The 22,186-nt window shown below is 44.9% G+C and overlaps 1 protein-coding gene across 1 annotated transcript in view; it reads left to right on the forward strand.

The window, feature by feature from the left end:
- The window catches only part of LOC117465006 (transcription factor 7-like 2), an 84,464-nt gene that overhangs the window by 58,999 nt on the left and 3,279 nt on the right, over positions 1-22,186 (forward strand). Inside the window, 14 exon segments of the mRNA XM_071206776.1 lie at positions 11,077-11,209; positions 13,542-13,644; positions 14,561-14,647; positions 18,468-18,590; positions 18,672-18,711; positions 18,714-18,738; positions 18,741-18,808; positions 18,811-18,834; positions 19,074-19,094; positions 19,096-19,155; positions 19,157-19,183; positions 19,776-19,824; positions 20,603-20,653; positions 21,692-21,764. Coding sequence (XP_071062877.1) covers positions 11,077-11,209; positions 13,542-13,644; positions 14,561-14,647; positions 18,468-18,590; positions 18,672-18,711; positions 18,714-18,738; positions 18,741-18,808; positions 18,811-18,834; positions 19,074-19,094; positions 19,096-19,155; positions 19,157-19,183; positions 19,776-19,824; positions 20,603-20,653; positions 21,692-21,764 — 884 coding nt within the window.

Genomic DNA, 22,186 nt, shown 5'->3' on the forward strand with positions numbered 1-22,186 from the left:
GTGCCAGCGTTGCTCACTTGTACATCTTATTTCTAATAATGGTCCCACAAAGGTGAGAAAGCAAATCCAGATCTTCTTGTAAAAAGAAAATCAAGGAGAATAAATCCGATGTATATCATCAAAAGAAAGGGGAAAAAAAGGATGTTCTTCGAATTGAAATTGTGTCTGCCGTCATCAAAATTATTTGTAATTTATGATTTAAGTCCTTAAAAAAATTGTTAAAATTACGAGGGGAAAATATTTCTATATTCCTCCTTCCTTTTTTCTTGAAATTCCCGCTGTTCATGCACCATGAAATCTTGCTTCATTAAAAGTGTATTAATCTTGTCTCGTCTGGAGGTACCTTAAGATGATGTTGTGTCTTTTCTTTAAATTGTTGGAAGAAAAAAAAATCTCCAGATTTGGTCCCTGTCAGTCAGAAATAATTGTGTGCTTAATCTTGTCCCTGATGGATGACTTGGAGTTCAGCAATGGGCCAGCTCCAATGACAAATACAATATTAATATTCATTAACTGCTTTGACAATGCTAATTTTGATGCAGTAGTAAAGGGCCTTCCAAAGTTAGCGGCCAAAGCATCAGAGCTGAGCAAGGTGGCAAGATAATTTGTGCTGCTTTACTGAGCTGAAGGCTTTTCAAGTCTTAAGCAGGGGAAAAAAAGGCTAGGTAGCACAAACAAAATAAAAGAGAAAGGGAAAAAGTTCAGACGCATTGGAAACCAGGACTGTGGAAGTAATACGATCAAGAGACGGCTACACAAATCTGACACCTCCAATGCTGCATCTTTGAGCAAATCTTTTTTTTATTTTAACAAAAACTTGCAACAGAAAAGGAGCACAACATGGTAAGTCAGCACAATCTCGTGTTTTTGTTTAATCGTTTTGATCTTTTCAATTATCGCCATTTGAAGATCAATAGTCTTTTTTTTCTGTTGTGGTTAAAAGGCTCACAGCGGTGGTATAGTGGATGGTCGGATCACGGCTTTAAGAGTGGGCTTCCTCTCTTCAAGCCACCATTTGGCCGGGTTGAATTTTTCTATTGCCAGCTCTCCTGCAAAACCGTACAGGGCTTGTATCCATTTATTGGTATTTGGTTTTGTTTTAACTGCTGTTGTCGGCTTGTTGTGGGGCGAGCTTGACTTTGCAGTTGGGGTTCCTGGTCCCCTCTCAGATTTCTTAAGAGAGTTCAGGCAGGAGAGTTAAAGATGTAAAAGCTGCACGACGATGACAGGCTCTTTCGGTGAGAAATGTTAGTTTTTTTATGCCTTTCGTGTGGCGGATTTTTTCCCGGGGCTTCTTACATCAAAAATTGGGGCTAGCGACGGCATGACTGAGGGGTAACGTGGACGCTACACCACAGACCCTTTTGCCCCGGATCGGAATGCTTTTTCTAGCCCTTTTTCTCCTGACACTTTTTTCTGCCTAGCGTTTTTGATTTTGTATTTAATTTAGTGTGACTTGCGGTGAATGGAGCGTGGCTAGTTTTGGGGATTAATGACATGACGAGAGACACCCCGCTGCTTGAGTTTAGCCAAGTTAGGGCAACTCCTATAGACGGCACTCCACTACCTTTATGTCTGCCAAGCCGCTGAATGAAAGCCTCTCTCTTTCTCTCCCTCTTTTTGTTGTTCTTTCAACTTATCAAAGAAAGAGAGATGGACACAAAAGAGCTTATTAGGGGGGATATGAAGATGGGCGAGGGGGAAAGAGGGAGTCTCGGTAAGACGCGGGGAAGAGCAGCGGAGCCTGAGTGTGCGTTTGAATGCATGAGGGGGCTGAGAGTGAACATCCAGCTCTGGCCACCACGCTTTTTTCTCCGCTCTGGGACCTAAGAGCTGCCGTCCTAAGTTGCTCCAGCGTACCTTGGCTTTAGCCCGGTTCTCCGGACGCTGTCTTATCGGCTTAACCCATCAGGCTTTAGCGAGGGGCTGCCGTAGATGAGGTGCTGCCCCCCAGTGGATTAGTGGCTGACATGGTTGTGGGAGTCTGCTTGGAGTCTGTGCACTACCACGAGTGCCAGCATGCTTGTTTTAACCAGGAACCGAGCAGCATCCCAAATACAGCTCTTTTAAATGGTAAGACTTTTCAACATTTTAATTACAGCTCTGCTTTATTTTATACTGCTTGTTTGGCTTTATATATAATGTTTTGATTGGATTTATTCATGGTTATTTTTCTGGGTTCCGTTTGGCCATTTATAACACTTATGTTGCTAAGTGACAGATTGACAATTTGGATAATGAAAGGCACTGTTTGATTGCTTTGTCTTGACAACCTGACAGCGGTGTATTATTCTAAGACATCAAGATAAATATGATTATTGTTTATTTTATTGTACACCACAATTATACTGAATGTAATTCTTACCTTTATTTATATTGGAGCAATTTATATTTTGTATTGACATTGAGATATGAGGAATTGTTATCATATCTTTTACTTCTGTGCTTTTGCTAACATTAATAATAGGGGTTGATCAGTCTTTAATGGTAAATGTCTAAAATCTGTCATTTCAAATAAAATCAGATTTTTGCACATTACAATAATTAAAACACTTAATGCTTAGAGAAGAGAACGAGGGGCCACTTTTATATTCGACATGTTTGTTAAACATATGATCTCTTTGCGGTTTTATCTGCATTGTTTAAATGTATCTAAGGAGAAATGCATTTGTAAAGGTCAGAGGCCGTTCCGTTTCCCTGTTTTCCAAAAGTTTTTGTTCTTTTTTTCCCTCTTGTATTGCACACTTTATGGTCTCGTGCGAACATCTCAGACAGTGGAGTGGAATAGAGTATTTTTGTGTCCCCCCTGTGCTCTCTTGTGTTGTGGTCGTTGATGCCATTGTGGCTGGGTGATTGGGAGCTGTCCATCACTTGCTGGTGAACTGGCAGTTTACTTAAGAAAGTGCACGTGGGACAAAAGGAGATGGCAGGAGTGTGGCAGGGCGGCTGAATAGAGGGAGGGCAGGCAATTAGCCACCGCCTTGTCGGGGCTCTTTTACTTGTCAAGCTGGAGCCCCGGCGCTATTGTCCAAGCTGTGTAAAGGACATTCCCAGGGCTTTGTTTTGGCTTTAAGGGCCTCAGGACTGCCTGCTGCAGGCCAGGGAAGAGCCCGGTCCCAACAGCGCCAGAGAGGCTGAGCGAGTGCAGGGGGGGAAAAGAAAAGAAACAGCGCATTAAGATTAAAGTCTTTGTTGGTTTGTAGTTGTTTCTGTAGCTAACTTTTTCAAATGCCCTAATACAGCTTAAAAAAACATGATTATTTCATTTTATTTGCCTTGTGTATAAAGTATATCTAAATAACCTGTTCATATTTTCTTCATTATTTTCTTCTATAACAACATTAATCAGGTCGTATTATACATGTATTAAGTGTTACTGAGCCCAGATGGAAAACATTTTTTCTATAAATATTTAATTTGTCATGGTCATTAGTCAGATTCAGGTTGTTAGATGTTATAAAAGGTAATAAACGGATGACACGGCTTGTTAATTATAGAATGTAAAAACGCAAATTATCTTTACATTAAGAAACTGATTATTCTGTTGACAGAATTTTGATTTGTAATCATTTAAATGTACTATAAAAGAAAATGCATTTATCTGATTCTAAAATAGAGTTGGATAATATGTCCCTAATTGTAAATGTTTAATGTGGGAACCAACCTTTTCTCTTAGCCTTCTTGCAATATAAATAAATGATAATATTTTTGAGGCACTCACATTACTTAGTTATTACTCATATTATAACATTATTATTTTAGCCAAATAACAAATCCAAAGTCATGTTGTTGATGTAATTCCCTTTGATGCACCGTGTCTGCGTGCTCTGATGGCCAACACATCTCTTGAATTTCTTTGCGCTTGTTGAAAGAAGGTCTCGACCATGCAAAGCTCATCATTTGACTTAAGTAGTGAGACTAATAATGGATTTGAAGGTGAAATAGTTGCTTAGGAAAGAGGATGTGAAGAAGAGGGCACTGAAGAGGGGCTCAAGGCCCTGTGCACAAGAACCTTGAATGGAGCCACAGTTGAGGGAGGGAGTTAAGAGAAGAACTGTCCTCCACTCTTAGCTATTGTTTAGAAAGGGGGGAGAGGGGGTTGGAATAAAAAGGATTGTGAGGAAAGGTGCCACGTCCGTGTCAGAGTGAAGACCCCTGGATAGTGGGTATGAAGAAAGGACTGTCAGCATCACACAGATAAAGTGACTGTTGACCACACTTTCCTGAGCCTGCCCTCCCTTTGTGGATGTTGTTGTGTCTTGTTTCTTTTCTCCCTTTCTATTCCCCCCCCCCTTTGTCTCCATCTCTCGCCTTGCCCATTTTTACCTTCTGCTGCCAGTTGTCTCTGGTTCCTCAGATGTTCTGCATGTGTTGAAAGAAAGCCTCCATCGTGGGGAGCTCATCATTTCACCTAAGTATGATGTGGAATATTGGATTTGAAGGTGAAATAGTTGCAAAGAAATTAAAAGAAGAGGGCACTGAGGAGGGACTCAAGGCCTTGTACACATGAAACCTTGAATGGGGCCATAGTAAAGGGTGGGAGTTAAGTGAAGAACTCTAAGGTATTATTGAGAAAAGGGCAAAAAGGGATTGTGACGAAAGGTGCCACGTTCATGTCAGAGTGAAGACTTCCCCTTCCTGTTTCCCCCCTGGATAGTGTGTGTGAAAAGGGACTGTCAGCATCACACGGATAAAGTGACTGTTGGCCACACTTTGCTGAGCCTGCCCTCCCTTTGTGGATGTTGTTGTGTCTTGTTCCTTTTCTCCCTTTCTATCTCTCTCCCTCTGCTGCTCTCTCCTCTTTGTCTCCATCTCTCGCCTTGCTCGCTTTACCTTGTAGCCAAAGCTTTTCAAGCTGCCAGTTGGTCTCTGGGCATCCTGGAGGCACAGCAGAGCCCACACACACACACACACACACACACACACACACACACACACACACACACACACACACACACACACACACACACACACAGACACACACACACACACACACACACACCTACTCCTAAGAAACACACACACAGACCCAACGTACTGCAGGGATTTGGGTAATAACTGCATTTTTTTTTCTCCGTTTGAGTATTTTTCTTTCTGGAGTATTGCTGGTGGGGAGACTGCTGCGTTGCTGAGAAGCTGCTCACAGTATCCTTTCCTTCTCTCTGTCCACATTCTGGTTCTCACGTCTTGTACTTCTGTCACCGGCGTCAAAACTTTCACTGGGAGATTGCGGGCCGCTAAGAGCGAGAGCTTCTCTGGGTAGAAAGAGGGGTGGGGGGTTCTTGGTGACTGTGTGTTTATGGGGAAGCAAGGCCTAAGAACCTGAACCTGCTCTCAAGAGATACTCACACACTCTACTTTCAAAACCTGAGGGAACATTGGTCAGCCAGCAAAGAGAGGGGGGACGATAAACACACATGCACACATGCCCGGCAACACACTCGCAAACAGTGAAGGAAGGAGCCAAGGCAGAAACAGACAAAGAAGGAGAAGTGGAGGAGAGAAGCGGCCAAGAGAAGCAAAAGGGCTTCTCCCCGGCGTAGAGAGGGAAGGAGGAGCTGGGGGGGCCAGGTGGAAGGAGGAGGAGACGAGGGCGGGGGTGGGACCGAGGGGGTCATGTACCCGCGGGATGGAGCTTCAGCCGGGTCGGAGGAGACGGGAGCCAAGGCAGGAGTCCTGGGCCCCGGGCTCTCTCTCCTCCAGCAGGTGGGCTGCTGGCACCTCAATCTGAACAGCTGGGTGAGTAACGCAGTCCTGCTCCCCTGCTTTTCACTCTTTTACCCGCTGTTATTCTGATAGGTTGTTGCTGTTGTTGTTGTTGTTGTGGTGCAGTTAGCAAGTGGTATTGAGGCGAGAAGTTGTTGTCCCCCTGATCTTTGATGTGCTTCTTCCTGGAAAACTTTGGTGTGTGCTCACATCGTGATTTAATGAAATGAAATGCTCAAACCATGGCTTCCTGCTCCGTAGACTTACTCACCACCTTGATGTTACTGATGCTTTTAAATTGAGGCCTAAATGCAACAAATAATTGTCAAGAGTGTTACGTTGATTAAAAAAAGTGCATTTTCAGAAACACGGTTCTCTCAAGAGGAATATTATTTACTTGACAAAACATTTGATCGAGCTCATGTCTTAACCATGAAATGTAAAATAAGATTTCAATAACCTCACAGATTAACATATTCCTTTGTCAATGTTGCCATCCCATTGAAATTCTTAATTGCCTGGCTTTCAACTGAAATTCTGAGGGGCTGATTGCATTTCAAAAGGCAGGATTCAGTGTGGCTCTCACCTCTTAGCAAGCCCTTTAACTCAGGTATGGGAGCTCAAGAGGCTGTTTACATTGAAAAGAACGCACATGTGTCTAAGAGGTGATTTGTCTTCACAGAATACAACTGTTCTAGCAAATACCACTTCATATTTAAGCTATTTGTGCGCAGTTTTATTTGTCTGTGACATATCAGAACATGTCCTTTCTGCGATTCTATTTGAAGTGCCGACTATCAAAGATGGGAAGCAAAAATAAATGGTGACGAACGACTTGAGTGCTAGCGAAGAGAGCAGGAGGAAGGGGAGCAAAGGCTCTGGCCCACATAATATTTTTGTTCAGCGCTCTGATCAAGCAGTCGGCATGTCACTGCAGCAAAGTGAATAGATTAACTTTTAAATATACTGTGGTCTCCGGAGCCCCTTGCCCTCAGAGACGCATCTTCTCTGCACGAGGAAACTGATCAACACCTCCACATCTGCTTTTTAAATCCCTTTGCTCCCCTTCTACAATTCCCAGGTTCTTAATATTGTGAAAAAAAATGTCTCTCAAGTGATTAACCAAGAAATCTAATTTCTGAAATGTAGCAGGGTTTTTTAATCAGCATGGCGTGCTGGGGGATCGGGGCTCTGATAAGCATTTCAGATTCCATTGCCGTTCGTCTCCAAGTATTCCTTTTAGATTGTCTGCTCGAATCTGAGGACTGAGTGCTAGCAGGGATAGTGTGTGAACGTTGCTCGGTATGATATGTGGTTAGCAAGGAGATGAAGATCTGTTGCCTGGAGGGGGCACTCTATACCTCCCAACGGAAACCACAGCAATCATGTGTGTAAACAGATTTCAACAGGACGACATCGAATGATACCAGATGATACAATAGATATGTGGCAGCACAGTTTGTACTTTTTGTTTTTTGCTCAAATCAAATAGTGCGCACACACTTCCAAATGACTTCTCTGACACTCCCCCCCAGCACCCCTGTGTTGTGTGTTTGCTTCTGTGTGGTGTCACTCAAAGTGCCTTGGACATAGGCCATGTGCACGCTCAGGCAGAGGCTCAGGCAGCTTTTTCTGCTTGCTTTGGAATTTGGAGGCCTGAGAGGACCCCAATCCATCACAGCTCTGTCATCCCCTGTCTGTCCTCTCCTCCCGTCCCGGCCTCCCTCTCCTGCACCGGCCTCACTACAGCTCATTAGCGCCCCGCAAGCTGTTGTGACAACTCATCATATCATGACAAAAAGCAGAGAGGCAGAGTCTGTAGCGCCCCCCCCCCCACCCCCCGGGCCCACAAGGTCGCCACCTTCACATTTAGGGCTCAAATTGGCCCTGCGAGGTGCCACCAGGCGGAAATGCAAGGCCAACAGCTTTTTCCTGTCCGGCCTCCACCTCGCTGTCTCCCTCCCTTTGTCTCACTCTGTCCCGCTGTCATATTCTCACCCCCTCTGCCTTCTCCTGTACTCTCCCCAGAGGTCCGACTTGAAGCCGCTCATTCATTTGTCAACTTCCAAAAGGCTCAGCATTAGTCACCATTTAGCATAGGACACATTAGACACTTGATATGGTATTCAGGTCCTATCTGCAATGCAGCTTTGGAAATGAGTTTAACACTTGCAGAATTAAAGTTTAAAAATCCTGGTGTTTGTTAGTATTGTAGATAATCACCACTGTAAAACGAGGCTGTTGGAATGACACAGAAACCCAAATATATTCAGGCATATAAGCATCTTCCCCTTTGAGCATTTGAGCCTTGCAGCTGGAAAAGAAGAATAGAATAAATAGAGCCAAGGCGATATCAATAACATAACCAGAGGCGGCAACTACTGCTTCTGTTTGTGTCTGCTGTACTTAAGTGTGCTGCCTGCACTTCACAGCACTGGCCTTCCTCAGCAGCAGGCGCTGTATGAGTCCTGGACGGGGAAAGAGTCAATGTGCTCATTGATGTTCGTGCTCTTAAATTTGACTGCAGGGTCTTTTCGAATGCCAACTCTCTTTTTGATGCTCGAGAACCTGGTCTTTATGACTACAGAGCAGTGCGTTTTTTAGTTTTGTCTTCTGCTATATTTGTTTATTGTAATGACGGAGGTGGTGCGAAAGGATGCAAGTCAGCGGGGGTGTAGGAGCAGGAAGCGTTCTTTCTTTTCCCCTGGCTTTTGTTGAGCAGGGAGAGTAAAGCCTCCCACGTTGCCTGCTTTTGTTTCACTGCGCCCTTTGAGCTCTGCGCGGCTGAAGCACCCAACAGCCTGCCAGACGAGTCCCTGGGCTTGTTTTGTCCCACAGTGGCCACAGGGCAGGTGCTGGGCCTCCGTTCCTCGGGGACCACCGGGTGCTGCCTTGGCGTCAGCGGGAGACAAAGTGGATGCTACTGCGTGTGTGATGTCCACATGGCATGTAGAGAGTGAGTAGTTTGAAGACATCGGACCACAGGAAGTCAGCTGACTGCCCATATGTGTGTTTGGGGATCAATCAACGATGTGGGGGCGAGTTTGACTGATGGCACTAGCAGCTTTCACCCAAGATCTCTAAAGGAATGTTATACGATGGAAAAAGAGATTTAATGCAACGTACTCACTAACAAAACTTTATGTTGCCATGTTCTCGCCTTCACGCCAAGCTCTGGAAGCAGTCGGTCCAGCTCGTTGCTATTTGCCTTGCTCTGGGCTTTTCAGGAAAGAAAATAAAAGCACACTCTCCGACCGCAAGTGACTGATGTAAATCGGCTGGCTTCTAGTTCTCTCCGTCTCTCACACACCCTCTTTAACACCCTCTGTCTAAATGTGGACTCAGTGGATGGGCATTTTGAACTGTCTTCTCAATGGCCGGGGCCCCTGGACAAAAGAGCTCATTTAAATGGCCACTAAAGCTTTTCAGCACCAAGAGATGAAGAATTGACAACATTCTTTCACATCATTACCCGAGGGAGGAGCAGGGAGTCGCGAAGGAGGAGGTTAGGAGGTGAGAGATATGGAAGGGGGGGCGAGAGGAAAAAAGAGGGGGCAAGAGAGAGGGAGACACAGGCCATCTTCGAGCAGCTGTCATAACCCCCATCCTGGGTGTTTCTCTACCAGTTTATTCTTTTTCATCCCACTATTCCAGATGATCAGATCAGCAGCCTGTACGCAGCCCTCGGTTTGTGTTCTTTTTAACGAATCCCATTCCGCCTACCGCCCCCCCCCCCCAACGACACACAAACACACACAGCCCCCCCTCTCTGCTTCTCTCTTCCATAGCCTTTTCAGCTCAGGGCTGTGAATGAGTCCCAGGAGTCTCTCTGCCTCCCTGGAGTTCTGCTGGGGTTCATTAATCTTTCATTGGGACCATGGCAATAGGGAATGCCCCCCCCCTCCTCTCTCCCATTCTCCACTCCCCCACCACTGCCACTACAGAATAGAGGTCTATATGGCCCGGCTTGTACGGACAGCTTTTTACTACCCAGAGAAAATGTAGTACGGGCCTCTGAATGGACTGTTGCTGTATTAAGCTCTCGCACGGGCCCAATATGAACTTCCGCCTCACACAGATGATTACTTTGCAGCATTAAGTTCTGCCCACATTGGTCTCGCCCTGAGCCCACCGCTTTGCATTTGTATTGTCAATGAGCATGGGGCAACTGAGCATCATTTGAATGTATGCCCCCCTGCCAATATCTAGTCCCATTAATGTTTTTCAAAGTCTTCTGGAAATGTGCCACAGTGGAGCGCTTCTTTCTTTTCCTCTTCTTTCTTGCATGGGTTAAAGTCGCTAATGAGGGTGTGTGGCCTGTGAGAGAGCAGATTCACACACACACACACACACACACACACACACACACACACACACACACACACACACACACACACACACACACACACACACACACACACACACACACACACACACACACACACACACACACACACACACACACACAAGCGGCTTGGTGTCTTACTCCTCTCCCCCCCTGAACATATCATCCATGTTATGATAAGCCTGATTAGTGCTGCTTCTTTGACTGCTGAGGGCAGGATAAGGATGTGTGGGTAAAGAGGCGAGAGCAGCCTCTTACACCAGCCTAATCTACAGCAGAGCTCTAATCTGGTTATCTAGTGGTTTGGGGGGACTGTGTGTATTAGTGAATGTCTCGGCCTGGCCTGATGAGAGGGGCTGAGCTCCGGTTAGCGCAGGGGCCCACGGCAGCACACCCCTAAAGCTCCACTGTAATCTTTGGGTAATTGAAAAAAGGGGGCCTGCGCCACTTAGGAGCACAAAGAGAAGATTACATAGCTAAAACTAATTTGGCAAAAATGCAGAAATGGATTTTCAGCCCCACCTCCTCTCTCCTAACCCTTTTATTACAATACACCCCTACCCTCCGTGAACCGAGCCCTGGGGGGATATATGTGGGAAGGGGAGAGCAGGGAGGAGGAGAGCGCTGACTGGAGCTGCTAATGACTGGATGTACACGTGCTGCCTTGATTTCGTGGTTTACAGATGATCGATTACTTGACTGCAACCGTGGTTAAAAGTGCCTCATCACACAGCAGACCCAAATGTGAACTGGCAGCCCCCCAAGCCTCTAAGATTGTGTTACTGAATTCCAGGGTGACACCACAGAAGTGTGTTTAATTACAAACCACACTATTTTCACTGTGGCTTGGTGGTTTGGCGCCTCGAGAGCGCCATGAATTGGATCGCTCTTCTTTCAGGGCCTTCAGACCACGTTGTAATTCTGTGGCAGGAGCACTGCAATCTCTGACCCCTTACCTACATATTAACGTTCTGCTTGTTTTTCTCTTTCTCCCCTCCTGTCTCTCTCTCTGGTCTTTCTCTCAGTCTAATAAGGTTCCAGTGGTACAGCACCCTCACCATGTGCACCCTCTCACACCTCTGATCACCTACAGCAATGAGCACTTCACACCGGGGAACCCCCCACCTCACCTACAGACAGACGTGGATCCCAAAACAGGTACAGTATTTTCCCCCTGCATGCATGTATGATTGACCAGAATATCTGTTAGCGACACGCTACTTGAATCCTGCTAAAACAGCAGAACAGTGTGTTTTAAAGTTGTCAGGATAACGTTAAAAAAAAAATTCAAATAAGTTTCACTTAGTTGTTAAAACCCCAGAAACAGGCACGTCAGCTCTGAGAGAGTGTTTGCACTGACGAGTGTGTTAATGTTTTACTATGCCCTGCCACCATGGTTCACATATACAGACTTTAGTTCATGGCGTCTGTCTGTAGACAAGTTCTTGAGAATGAATCACTTACAATATGTATTCTAATAGTAGACTGTGTAGTTTAAACGTATCTCCTTCTTGATATTGACACGGCAATTATTTAACAACCTCAATAACATTTCTAGGACTATTTATGAGACTGAAGTACTCCTTGTTGACAACAGCTGCTCTCATCTGTTACCGATTGATTTAGCTATCAAGTGGCCTTACATTGGAGATCAAGAACCTGAACAGTGGTTCATAAACTCCCTCGTAAAACACGGAATGTAGCAAACAACCACGATTTAGGACCGCAACTCCTTTTGCCAAGACTCCAAGACAGCCAGTGTAGTTGGAGGTCCTCACATATAAATACCAGAAACCTCAACAGTGTCTGCTCGGAATGATGTCATAAGCTAATCCTTAAAATGCTAGATGTGACCTGAGCTCCTGGATTTAAACCGGTTGTCATAGATTGGCTCAGTGCCCAAAAGGAGTGTCGTTATGTCTTTACCGCCTGTTGATCCTGCAGATGGAGAGTCTATGTTAAGCAGTCAGATGCTGCCCACTCACAGGCCCCTCCCACAAGCATTTAGCATACCCTTTTAGAAAATGCCATTCGTTTCCGTGAGCATCTTGACTCAGCACTTCATTTCGTTAACTGTCATACTGCCCGTCCTTTCAGGTTAATGCATTTCCAGTGCGAGGAATAATTTCATGCTATTCAGCGGTCTCTGGTGGACTCAGTCAGCGGTTTAGGTAATAATGTTCCATTATTATGATGGTCCTTACAAAGGGGAAATAATGCGCCAGCTGCTGTTTAATGTAGTGCTTAATAGGGCTGCTTAATTGGGCTCAGTGTTTAATTAATTAATGAGCTGTATTAGGTCTTCGGCGCTGGGTGGCGATTGGATAATGTTCCAGGGCTTTTCTGTTTAATATAATTTGCCTTTGCTATAGCAGTAGGATGTTTTTTTCCCGCTTAGGCTTAAAATGCTGCACAGCACCATCAGTAACAAAATCCCCCCCTTAGTTCCTGGATCAGCTGCAGTTAGGGTGTGACCACCAACAAGAGCCAAGTTCTGCTCTGCGAAGATCGATCTGGCCCTTCTTCGGTTGTGTTGGCACAGGTATCTGCAGAAACAGCTGCACAGGTAAGCCAGCTGTGTGGAAGAAACGCAGATCAGCCAAACTGAAAGTCCCCTAGTTCCTGGTCTACCGAGTGCACACACCTCCCTGCTGTGCTTTTACACTCGTCTAGTGTTCCCTGTTTCAAGTTTGCCATGAGACGGAAAGTTATTTTTACACGCGACTGTGTACGAGACCTTTTCAAGGCATTCATTCAGGGCAGCTTGTCGGCGCAGTTTCTTCGCCTGTCAGCTGCCACAGAAAGCAAAGGCAACACGGCGTGGACGCTGTGATTGCTCGGCGAATCCCTCAACGGGAACTGTCCTTAAATTAGACATCTTTGTCACTGCTCCTAACAATCAGTTAATACATTCATTAACATTAACTGGAGTAGTCAACCGTTAATCCAAAGTACTGTCGAACTGAAAATTCACTTTTTAGCTGCCAATTCATAATAATATTAGTTTATTCATGTATTTATCAGTTGGAATCCATATCCATCCAGCCAGTGTACATCCTCCTGACTCAACCTGGAGCCCTGTATAAGCAGCTCTCTGATCACAGAGAAGGCTTTAATTATATTGTGTTTTGTACACTTCTAAACCCGAGTCATTTAATATAATTCATCTCCTGAATCAGTAGACAAATGTGACAAGAATCGTGTTGGTGTTCTCTCCTCACCTCTCTCCCCTCTGCCTCTTCCAACACATCGTGCCGCCTCAAAGGCCTTTGATCAGGAAGTGTGATTTAGCACTGTGTACATGAGAGCAACAAGCCCTCTTCCTCCGCCTCATCCTCCCATCTGCACTCCTGTGATGTCTGCCCCGTTCAGATGTGAAACTCCCAACAAAGAACGAATTCGGGGCTGACAAAGATTTGGTTCTCTCTCTGTCATCATCTCGTTTGTCCACCTCCTCACTGCTCCTGTCATCCTCTTTTTTTTCTCACAGGGATTCCAAGGCCTCCACATCCTCCAGACATATCTCCTTATTACCCACTGTCACCTGGCGCTGTCGGCCAGATCCCACACCCGTTAGGATGGCTAGTACCACAGTAAGCAAACCCTTTTTTTATTATGACTTTTTACTGTATTCTCTTGTGTGAAAAGGCTTGCAACACCCACGCATTGTCATGAGTAATGCACGTTATATCAAGCTAAATCATTAAAGAGAAAAACAGCTAACAATAGTCGGCACGCAAAGTCAATTATGTAAGCCGTCTCTGTCTCCAAAATGACTTCGCTCTTGTGTTTGAAATCAAAACAAACCTTAAACACACTCACCATTGGCTCTTCCTCACACCCTCACAAACCTCAACTTGCTACTTTGTGGCAAATACTATTTTGCATGTCGCTGTATTGTCCAATTAGAGTAATGAACCGCGATTGCCCGTACTTTACCCACAATTCCACACGGGGGCTCTCCCCTGGTAACCCTTGTCAACACTTGTTAATATGACAAAAGGCTACAAATTAAGCTCTGTTAATTTAATGTTTTCTCACCGCGATCTAAATACCGAGAGAGGCCCCGAGCGCAGCCATGGCGCCCTTTGATTTGCTGCACTTTATTTTGGTATAAATTTACATTCATTATTGTTTGTCTTTGGATGTGTAGACCTCAATTAGCGTGATGGCTCCATTAAAGAGACCCGCGCTTCGTCTTTAATTATCACAACAAAACACCTAGTTCCAGCTTGGGGAGGAACAGGGCCCCACTCTGTCGACACCGAGCGAAGGGTTATGAAATTTAATTAGCCATTGCTATCAAGATTTGTGGCATTCAAATTGTTCAGAGTTTTCCTCCCTTTGATCTGCGCTCTGCAATCCCCTAGATTTTTGTCCTGATCAAATGAGAATAAAGAGGCCCGCGGTGGGGAGACGAGAGAGACAGAGGGCTTTAGCTTCTCCTCTTCCATCAACCCTGTTCCTTTACCTTTGCTTCTCCTTTCTTCTTTTCTTCCCCCTTCCCAGGCAAGGTCAACCTGTTTATCCAATCACAACAGGGGGTTTCAGACACCCCTACCCAACTGCGCTCCAAGTCAACGCATCCATGTCAAGGTGAGCTGAGACCTAGAAGCGTGCACACACACACATACTCATAGTTGTGCGTGTGTTTGACTGAGGGCAATGCCCAAGCAACACACACACTCACACGACGGTGAGCAGCAACTTCTCCCTGAGCTCACACTCCGCATATCTGTGTTCAAAAGGCCAATCCTCCAGTGTGGGGCTCCAGCTAGCATGCTCAAATATTAATTATATTTATAATTTTCTAATGAGGCCCCCTGAAGAACATTTACCCCCACTGCATGTCAGGCAGATCTGAGATGAGCTGGGGCATGTCCATGCTGTGAGTTTGAGCAGCCAGACAGATAGACCAACACAGCAACACTTTGAAGGGGACTACATGATATAAGCCGGGGCTCTGACACTTGGCTAGTGCTTTGGTCCAGCTCAAGTGCTGCTGTGGACATTAGTGCACCCAGGGGGGGTATGTGTATGTGTTGCCATCTTGTGTACATGTGTATGTGTTTGTCAGTTGGTGTGTGACTTACTGTTCCCTGGAGGAACGCGTGTCCTCTATATTGTGTGGAAAGCCAAATGAATTACATTTAGACGACTAAATGCCCTAAAAAGCAACAACACAGAAAAACAAACAGCTTGCTACTCCACCTCCTCCCTCCTCCCCGCTCCGCCCCTGCAGCATGGGACTATGGAAGGGGCTGGTTTGGAGTCTAGGGATGAGGCCAAGCTTCAGTTTAATTACAGCCTGATTGGAAAAGCAGCTCCTCAGGGCAGCGTGTTTAGACCTCTGTGACATTGATGGATCATGTAGATGCAAGGAGGGAGGAGTTGCACGGGGGGGTGACTTTTTTTAAAGCAAAGCCCTGAGAATAAGGGAAAGTTTAGTTTGTTAGCTCAGCCTGACGTCGCAGTTTTTCAGATTTGTTGCCGTTAAACTGTCATTTTGATTGATTCCAATAGAAATACATCCTGGCATCAAACCTGAACTTTAAACCCAGTCTGGATCAGAGTCGGGTTTTATAGTGCCAGTCTCAGGTGCAAAGGGTCAGACGGCGGCTCTGTCCAGACATTGGCATCTGGCAGCGGTACCCAGCCAACCTGGGCTTTAAGTGACTGCTAATTTGGTCCCTTAATGACAGCCTCTACATTGTGATCATCTTATTTCCAGGGCAGCTAATTGAATATACTTGCTGGGGTTTGGGGGGGACTGGCCATGGGGAAGAGCTAATGCCCTGTGATGAGGCCCCTAATTGAATTAGTATAACTGAATAGATGGAGGGCTCTGGGAGCTCTCTGGAGAATGGGAGGGTTTAACACATGTCAACAAAAAAACAACTAAACTCTGGCTTTGACAGGGCAGGGGAAAAAATCAATTTGTTGAGCAAATCTAGTCGAAAAATCAGTCTAATTGTGAATCTTTTCTTACATAGCCTTCAGCCAGTTGGTTCTGTTCAAACAATTGACCAGACTGTGTACTCTTGTCCGGAGTCAGTTGTTTGCAGGAGTGCGCTGCTTCAGTATCAGTCCCCTGTGCCGTAACATGGGCTGAATTAGGATGCAAGGAAGGAGTCTGGTACCTCATGGTCCTCCAATGAGCACCTTACACCTAGGTCCTGTTAAAAAATGCATTCTTTTTTGGATGGAATGAAAAAAGAGCCAGTAGTGACAGTAAAGGGAGCAAATGAAAGACATTATTTTGATAATAGGGTTGGAGCCAGTGCAGGTCCCTGATATAGTGTGTCTGAATGTACGCGTGACAGGTAGGAGGATGTGATGGCCCCTGTGCCCCTCATGCTTAAGCCTGCCCTTTGATATGTTCCCCCATCATCCCGCTCCCTCTCTTCTCCTTGGGAACGGGAGAAGCACACCGGCCAGATCATTAGACATTAAACAGGCACGGGGGCTACTGCTTCGCGTCGGCAATTAAATGGCACTGGCTTACACTGGGCTTGCTGCCGCCGGTGACCCCTCCCCCTCAACCCCCACCCCAACCCCGCCAGCAATTCTTACCTTTTTTAGATTGAGACGTAGGAGCCCCAGGGTTGCCGTGGTTTGGGGGTTTGTGCCTCGTCTCCTTCTCTTGTTGGTTAAATTGGTCCAAGGCGCTGCTTGCTACTGATGAGCCCGAATGATGATGATGATGATGATGATGATGATGGTGGTGATGATGCCCCCACGCTTCAAAGGGATGGTCGTCATGTTAAAACCATAACCTGGGCCGTGACGTGGCAGCGGGAGGAGGGGGAGGGAGGAGGAGAGGAAGTGTGGAGGTGGTGATGGGACAGGGAGGAGTAGAGAAGAAGAAGAGGAGCAGAAAAAAATTGATCTTGCAACAGAGGACATTTAACAAGTGCACAGAGAGAGAGAAGTAAGGAGGGTGAACAGGGAGACGGGGAAAATGCAGCAGCCCTAATGATGGGCGATATGCAGCCGCTGCTGCAGAGCTCCCCATCAACGGATGACATGGCACAAACACCAATGTGTCAGTGATGAAGGGAGAAGAGGGAAAGGAGAAAAAGAGGGAAAGAGTTTGAGGGGGGAGCGCACTGGCCTCCCCTGAGATGGCCTCCAACAGAAAGTAGTTGTTCCTGGCGAGTTTATCCTCATCATTATATTCTGGCTCCGAGCCATGCAGCCAGACACAGCCGGATAATGAGCTGCTTAAAAAAAAAGAGAGAGGGAGAATTATTCCTCCTTTCTTTCCTGTTCCTTCATCTCCTCTCCTCTTTTAAATGCGTGTGTTGGTCACGTGGAGCCGTGCTGTAAACGTACACATGCCGATAAGACGTGTTCAATAATGTGACACAAATAATTAGTGTCATACATACAGTACACTGGCACATACTGTACAGCAGAGGCTTATGGCTGCCTGGCCACAGAAGCGATTTCATAAAATAAGGGTTTCCGGCCTCGATATGGGCAGCGTGGAGCGATGAAGATAAAAAAGACTGACGGTGCTGAACCGGCAGAAAGGGGGATGGGAGGAAGGCAAATAGAGACTCAATACCTGAAGTGACTACTAGACTTTGATGGAACATCTTAGTTTGAAATAGTCCTTTGATAAGACATAATGGTCCAAGCCTTTACCCCTCCAAAACCTGGCATTTCCATATCCGTGCAAATTGCTAAAATGCAATTTCCCTGAAAAATAACAATGACTTACTTTCAATGGGCATTTATCATCTACAGATGGAATTTAAATCTTATCTGGAAACCATTTCCTCGTCTATCAAAGGTGACAATTGTTAAAGGAGTGCTTGATTAGTCTGTGCAAGAATAAAAGCTATGGATGGCACTGCTGTCAGTCTCTGTGAATACATAGATTTTAAGGAGCAAAAACCCTCAAGCTTAACTATTTCATTGGATCTATTACATTAATTGTTGCTTGGTTAAGATGAGGTTGTGATTAAATGAAGGTGAAGAGAAGCACTTGGCTCAAGTATTCAGTGTGTCGGGTTTTTGGGCTGTTCAAAAAAGCCATTCAAGACATTACCCTTGTGCAATTGCATTTAATTATTTCCACACAATATAGCGTTCATGCTTTGAATTGTATTTAACTGAAGTTTGTATTTGTAATATCCTGCTTTTATACCTTTTGAGTTAAGTGTATAACTGCCTAGGCTGAATTCTGTGACATGTTTAAATAGAAAATCTAAGCATACTGACTGTATAATAATAATAATAAAAATAATAAAGAACTCAGCCTTGGACATTTTCATGTGGATGTTTCTATGTACATTTATTTTATTGAAATAAAAGACGGAATTGGAATTCAGCTATTTAGTGTTGTGTATACATGTATTCCCATTTCCTCATTTCACCTGTGTCCATTACACAGTCTTTTGTCCTCTAGATTCCCCCCACACATGTTGCCCCCCCACCACAGTTTGCACGCCACGGGCATCCCACACCCAGCCATCGTCTCTTCCAACGTCAAGCAGGATCGTCCCACAGCGACATCTCTCTCAACTCGTGAGTAGAATTGAGTTGTCCCTATCTTTTTCATTCACTCTTTTACGAGACGTAGGTAACCTTTCTTAACTCTGGTCCTCAACAGGAAACAGTCAGAAGCTAAAAAGGAGGAGGAGAAAAAGAAACAAGTCCACATAAGAAGCCTCTGAATGCCTCATGCTTTACATGAAGGAGATGAGAGCCAAGGTTGTGGCTGAGTGCACACTGAAGGAAAGTGCTGCACATTCAACCAGATCCTGGGGAGAAGGGTAAGTCAACAGACACTAAAATGGTCACAATGAAGGGTTTTAGCACAGTGGTTCCCAGTCCCGGGGCTCAGGACCCTCTGCCATGCTAATTTTATTCCAAACATGGATTCATATAGACCTGGGATTCAAGGTGAATGCAGTTAACAGCCAGTAGTGTACATTTAGGTCATCCTCATTACCTGTATTTTCCTATTTATGGTTCAAATATTAATTTTTCATGAATTATTTTCCATTTACAGTGGCATGCCCTAACGAGGGAGGGAGCAGGCCAAGTACTACGAGCTGGCCAGGAAAGAGCGACAGCTCCACATGCAGCTGTACCCCAGGCTGGTCAGCTCGAGACAACTATGTAAGTTACTAAGTTTACAAGTCGTAACAGGATGCTCTTTTCCCTTTCACTAGGTGGCATGACGGGGATGAGTTCCCTCTTTGGCTCATTTCTAGCCTGAATTCCAACTTCTCTTGTAATTCTCTTTGACCATGTGTCCCTGAGACTCAACTAATTGGCTTGACCCAAGCCTGCTTTGTTATGATGTGAAGACATATTTATACAAAGTGTTCAGACTTCGTTACAAAGTCTTATCAATTTCATCTAGTTTTGGGATCAAGCTGACCAGATTCCTCCACAAGCAGGCTTTGAGAAATGCTCCTGCCAAAACAAAAGCTTGTCAAGATGTCTAGATGTTCACAGAGCTGAGGAAAATAAGACAAAAGATTACAGAACAAATACTGAGAGGATGGATAATTCTTGTCTGGCCTGCAGTGGCTGTTACAAACCGGAGGGCAGAGACAGAAAAAAGCAGAGAATGAATGAATGAATAAGTAAACACAGAAAACAGTCCTATACTCTGTTTCATGTTTTGGGCATTCTGCAATATAATAACTAAGGTTCCTGTCTGTGTCTATTTTTTCTTTCTATTTTTTTGGCGGCTAACCAACAGGGGAAAAGGAAGAAGAGAAAAAGGGAAAAGCAGCAAGCAGAGAGCAATGGTAAGTGAGCTGCAATTATCTCTGATATTAGAATAGCCCCATCATGTGTCAGGCAGATGGGACATCTTGCAAGATAAAAGTCAAGCTAGTTTTTTTTGTTTTATGTTTTTTGTGTGTGTGTGTTTTGTGCCTGGCTTTTTTTCTTTGTATATGTTATGCTACCAATGCAATATTTAAATGCTAGAGTTGCTTGTAATACCCCCCTTTCCCATTTTTTGCCCTAGCCCTCCACAGCTAATACAACTGAATATGCATGACCCCCCCCCCCCCACACACACACTCGCTTCTTACCTCCCCTTTTGACAGACACCCCCCCCACACTTTGCCCCTTAGCGTTCTTGGTCAGTGTGATATGTATGTTTTGCACGAATGTGAAGTTCGAAGCACTTGTGGAGAGAGCTCATTAACTTTGCTCAGCCTGTGTTGTGCGTGGGCCCCCGTTTATATATTGCCTGTGCCCTGCAGATGTGTGTGTGTTTTGCGGCGTGTTGTGCTGTGTGTGTGTGTGGTGTGTAGGTGTGTGTGTGTGTGCACCTTTCGTTCGGCTGTCTTACCCTTTGCTTCTGCTTCTAATTGCATGCTTTTATACCGCAACTAAGAAACATCACTTACATCTTAAAATTAAGGAGGTTTGCTTATTTCATGATTTATCTATTTTTTTTTTTTTATTCTTATGATTCATATTCTTCTCATCTCGGAGGCTTGTTATCATGTATTTGGCGCTCGTTTGGTGACGGATTTCTTCTTGAAGGCCTCTCTATCTGTTCTTTTTTTTCAGAACACAGAGAATATTTTCCAAATCCTTGCCTTTCACTCCCTCCGATTACAGGTGCTAATGTCATTTTGAGTATTAAATCACTAACTTGTTTAATTTCTTCTTCTTCTTTTTTAAAAATAATGTTTATCTATGAATAATGTGTAATATTAGGCAGGATTAAGGTTAAATTCTATCTTAAATATGCTTTTTTTGCATTCTTTGCTGCTTTCTTTTCTTAAAGTGATGCTATTGTTTATTTGACTTCAAGCTAGATTATATTGCATTTAGTTTAAAGCATTTGCAGTATTAATCACTATGCTTAAAGATCTATATATATTATATAAAGTTAGCTTTATGGAGTATGACCTGAAGGATGTGATCTCAGGGTAAACCTCCTTAATCTATACGCTTCAGTAGCTGCGCTTTTCTATAGGCTAGCATGAGTTTGGCATACTCCCTCCTTTTAAATCTACTCCGCAAAGACTTGGTCTCAAATATTGAACCACAATATTCTTTGGTCGGTGACGGGCAGCCAGTGTTGATAGGAAACAGCCAACTGTTTGATGCCAGGTCTAATGAGTAGCCCCCCTCTCCATCTTTTTTAATCCTCCCCCTGGCTAGGGCTAACACGCGACCGTGCTGATTCAGCAGTCTGCTACTAGTTCTTCCCCCTTTGCCTTTTCTTTTTAAAACCGTAGTTCAATGATAACCTCTAGCGAGTAAATTAATCCAACCTGCATTTCCTCCGTTTATACCCTCTCGACTAAATCTTATCTTCAGCTTCAACTCCAGTCAGAATGTAGATAACTTAAAGCATTTGTTTCCTTATTAATGTTATATTTTGCATGCCGTTTGATTTGACTAATGTCTGAAACACACTAATGGTGTTCAGTCCTGTCTTTAAAGGCACTCTTGAGAATGGCTTTACGGGTGTTGTTTGGGGATGAGGGGATTTCTTGCACAATGAGCCACTGCAAAGCTTCATAGATTCACTGTTACCTGTTTTTTCTCCTCATTTCTCTCCTCCTTTTTGATTTCTGTTCCTTATTTTTTTGGTTTTGGTTATTCTTCCTCCTCTCTGCTGGCTTCCCCTCCCTGTTGCGGCATCAGACCTGAGCGCTCCTAAGAAGTGTCGAGCGCGCTTTGGGCTCGATCAACAGAATAACTGGTGTGGCCCGTGCAGGTGTGTATGGTGTGTGCTTGCACCGGCCGGGGCCAGGTGAAAGCTGGGTAACTGTGCACTGGGACTTCCTCCTTCGCTTTTTCTGTCGCTGCCTTTACTTCCTCTCCTCCTCCTCCTCCCCTCTGTCGCCCGCCAGGCTATCATGAGCTCTCAGCTTCCTCCAGCCACGCCCTGCCGGTCTATCTCTAGGCTCCCACTATTTTTTTTTTTTACCTCCTATTTGGGAAGAAGGGTATTAACAGCATATGCTCGAGTGTTTGAATGAATGGTGTCTGTGAGTGAGAAACATTACAGGGGTTTCATTGCAGGATGTACAGTACAATGAGTCTGAGATTGATACACTATCCTAAACTGGCAGGTCGGGGCTTGGAGGATCTGGAGCCTGATGGCTTGTTCAATATGGAGGACATCCCAGTGTTACT

Source organism: Pseudochaenichthys georgianus, chromosome 19, assembly GCF_902827115.2.
Source record: "Pseudochaenichthys georgianus chromosome 19, fPseGeo1.2, whole genome shotgun sequence".
Classification (NCBI taxonomy): Eukaryota; Metazoa; Chordata; class Actinopteri; order Perciformes; family Channichthyidae; genus Pseudochaenichthys; species Pseudochaenichthys georgianus.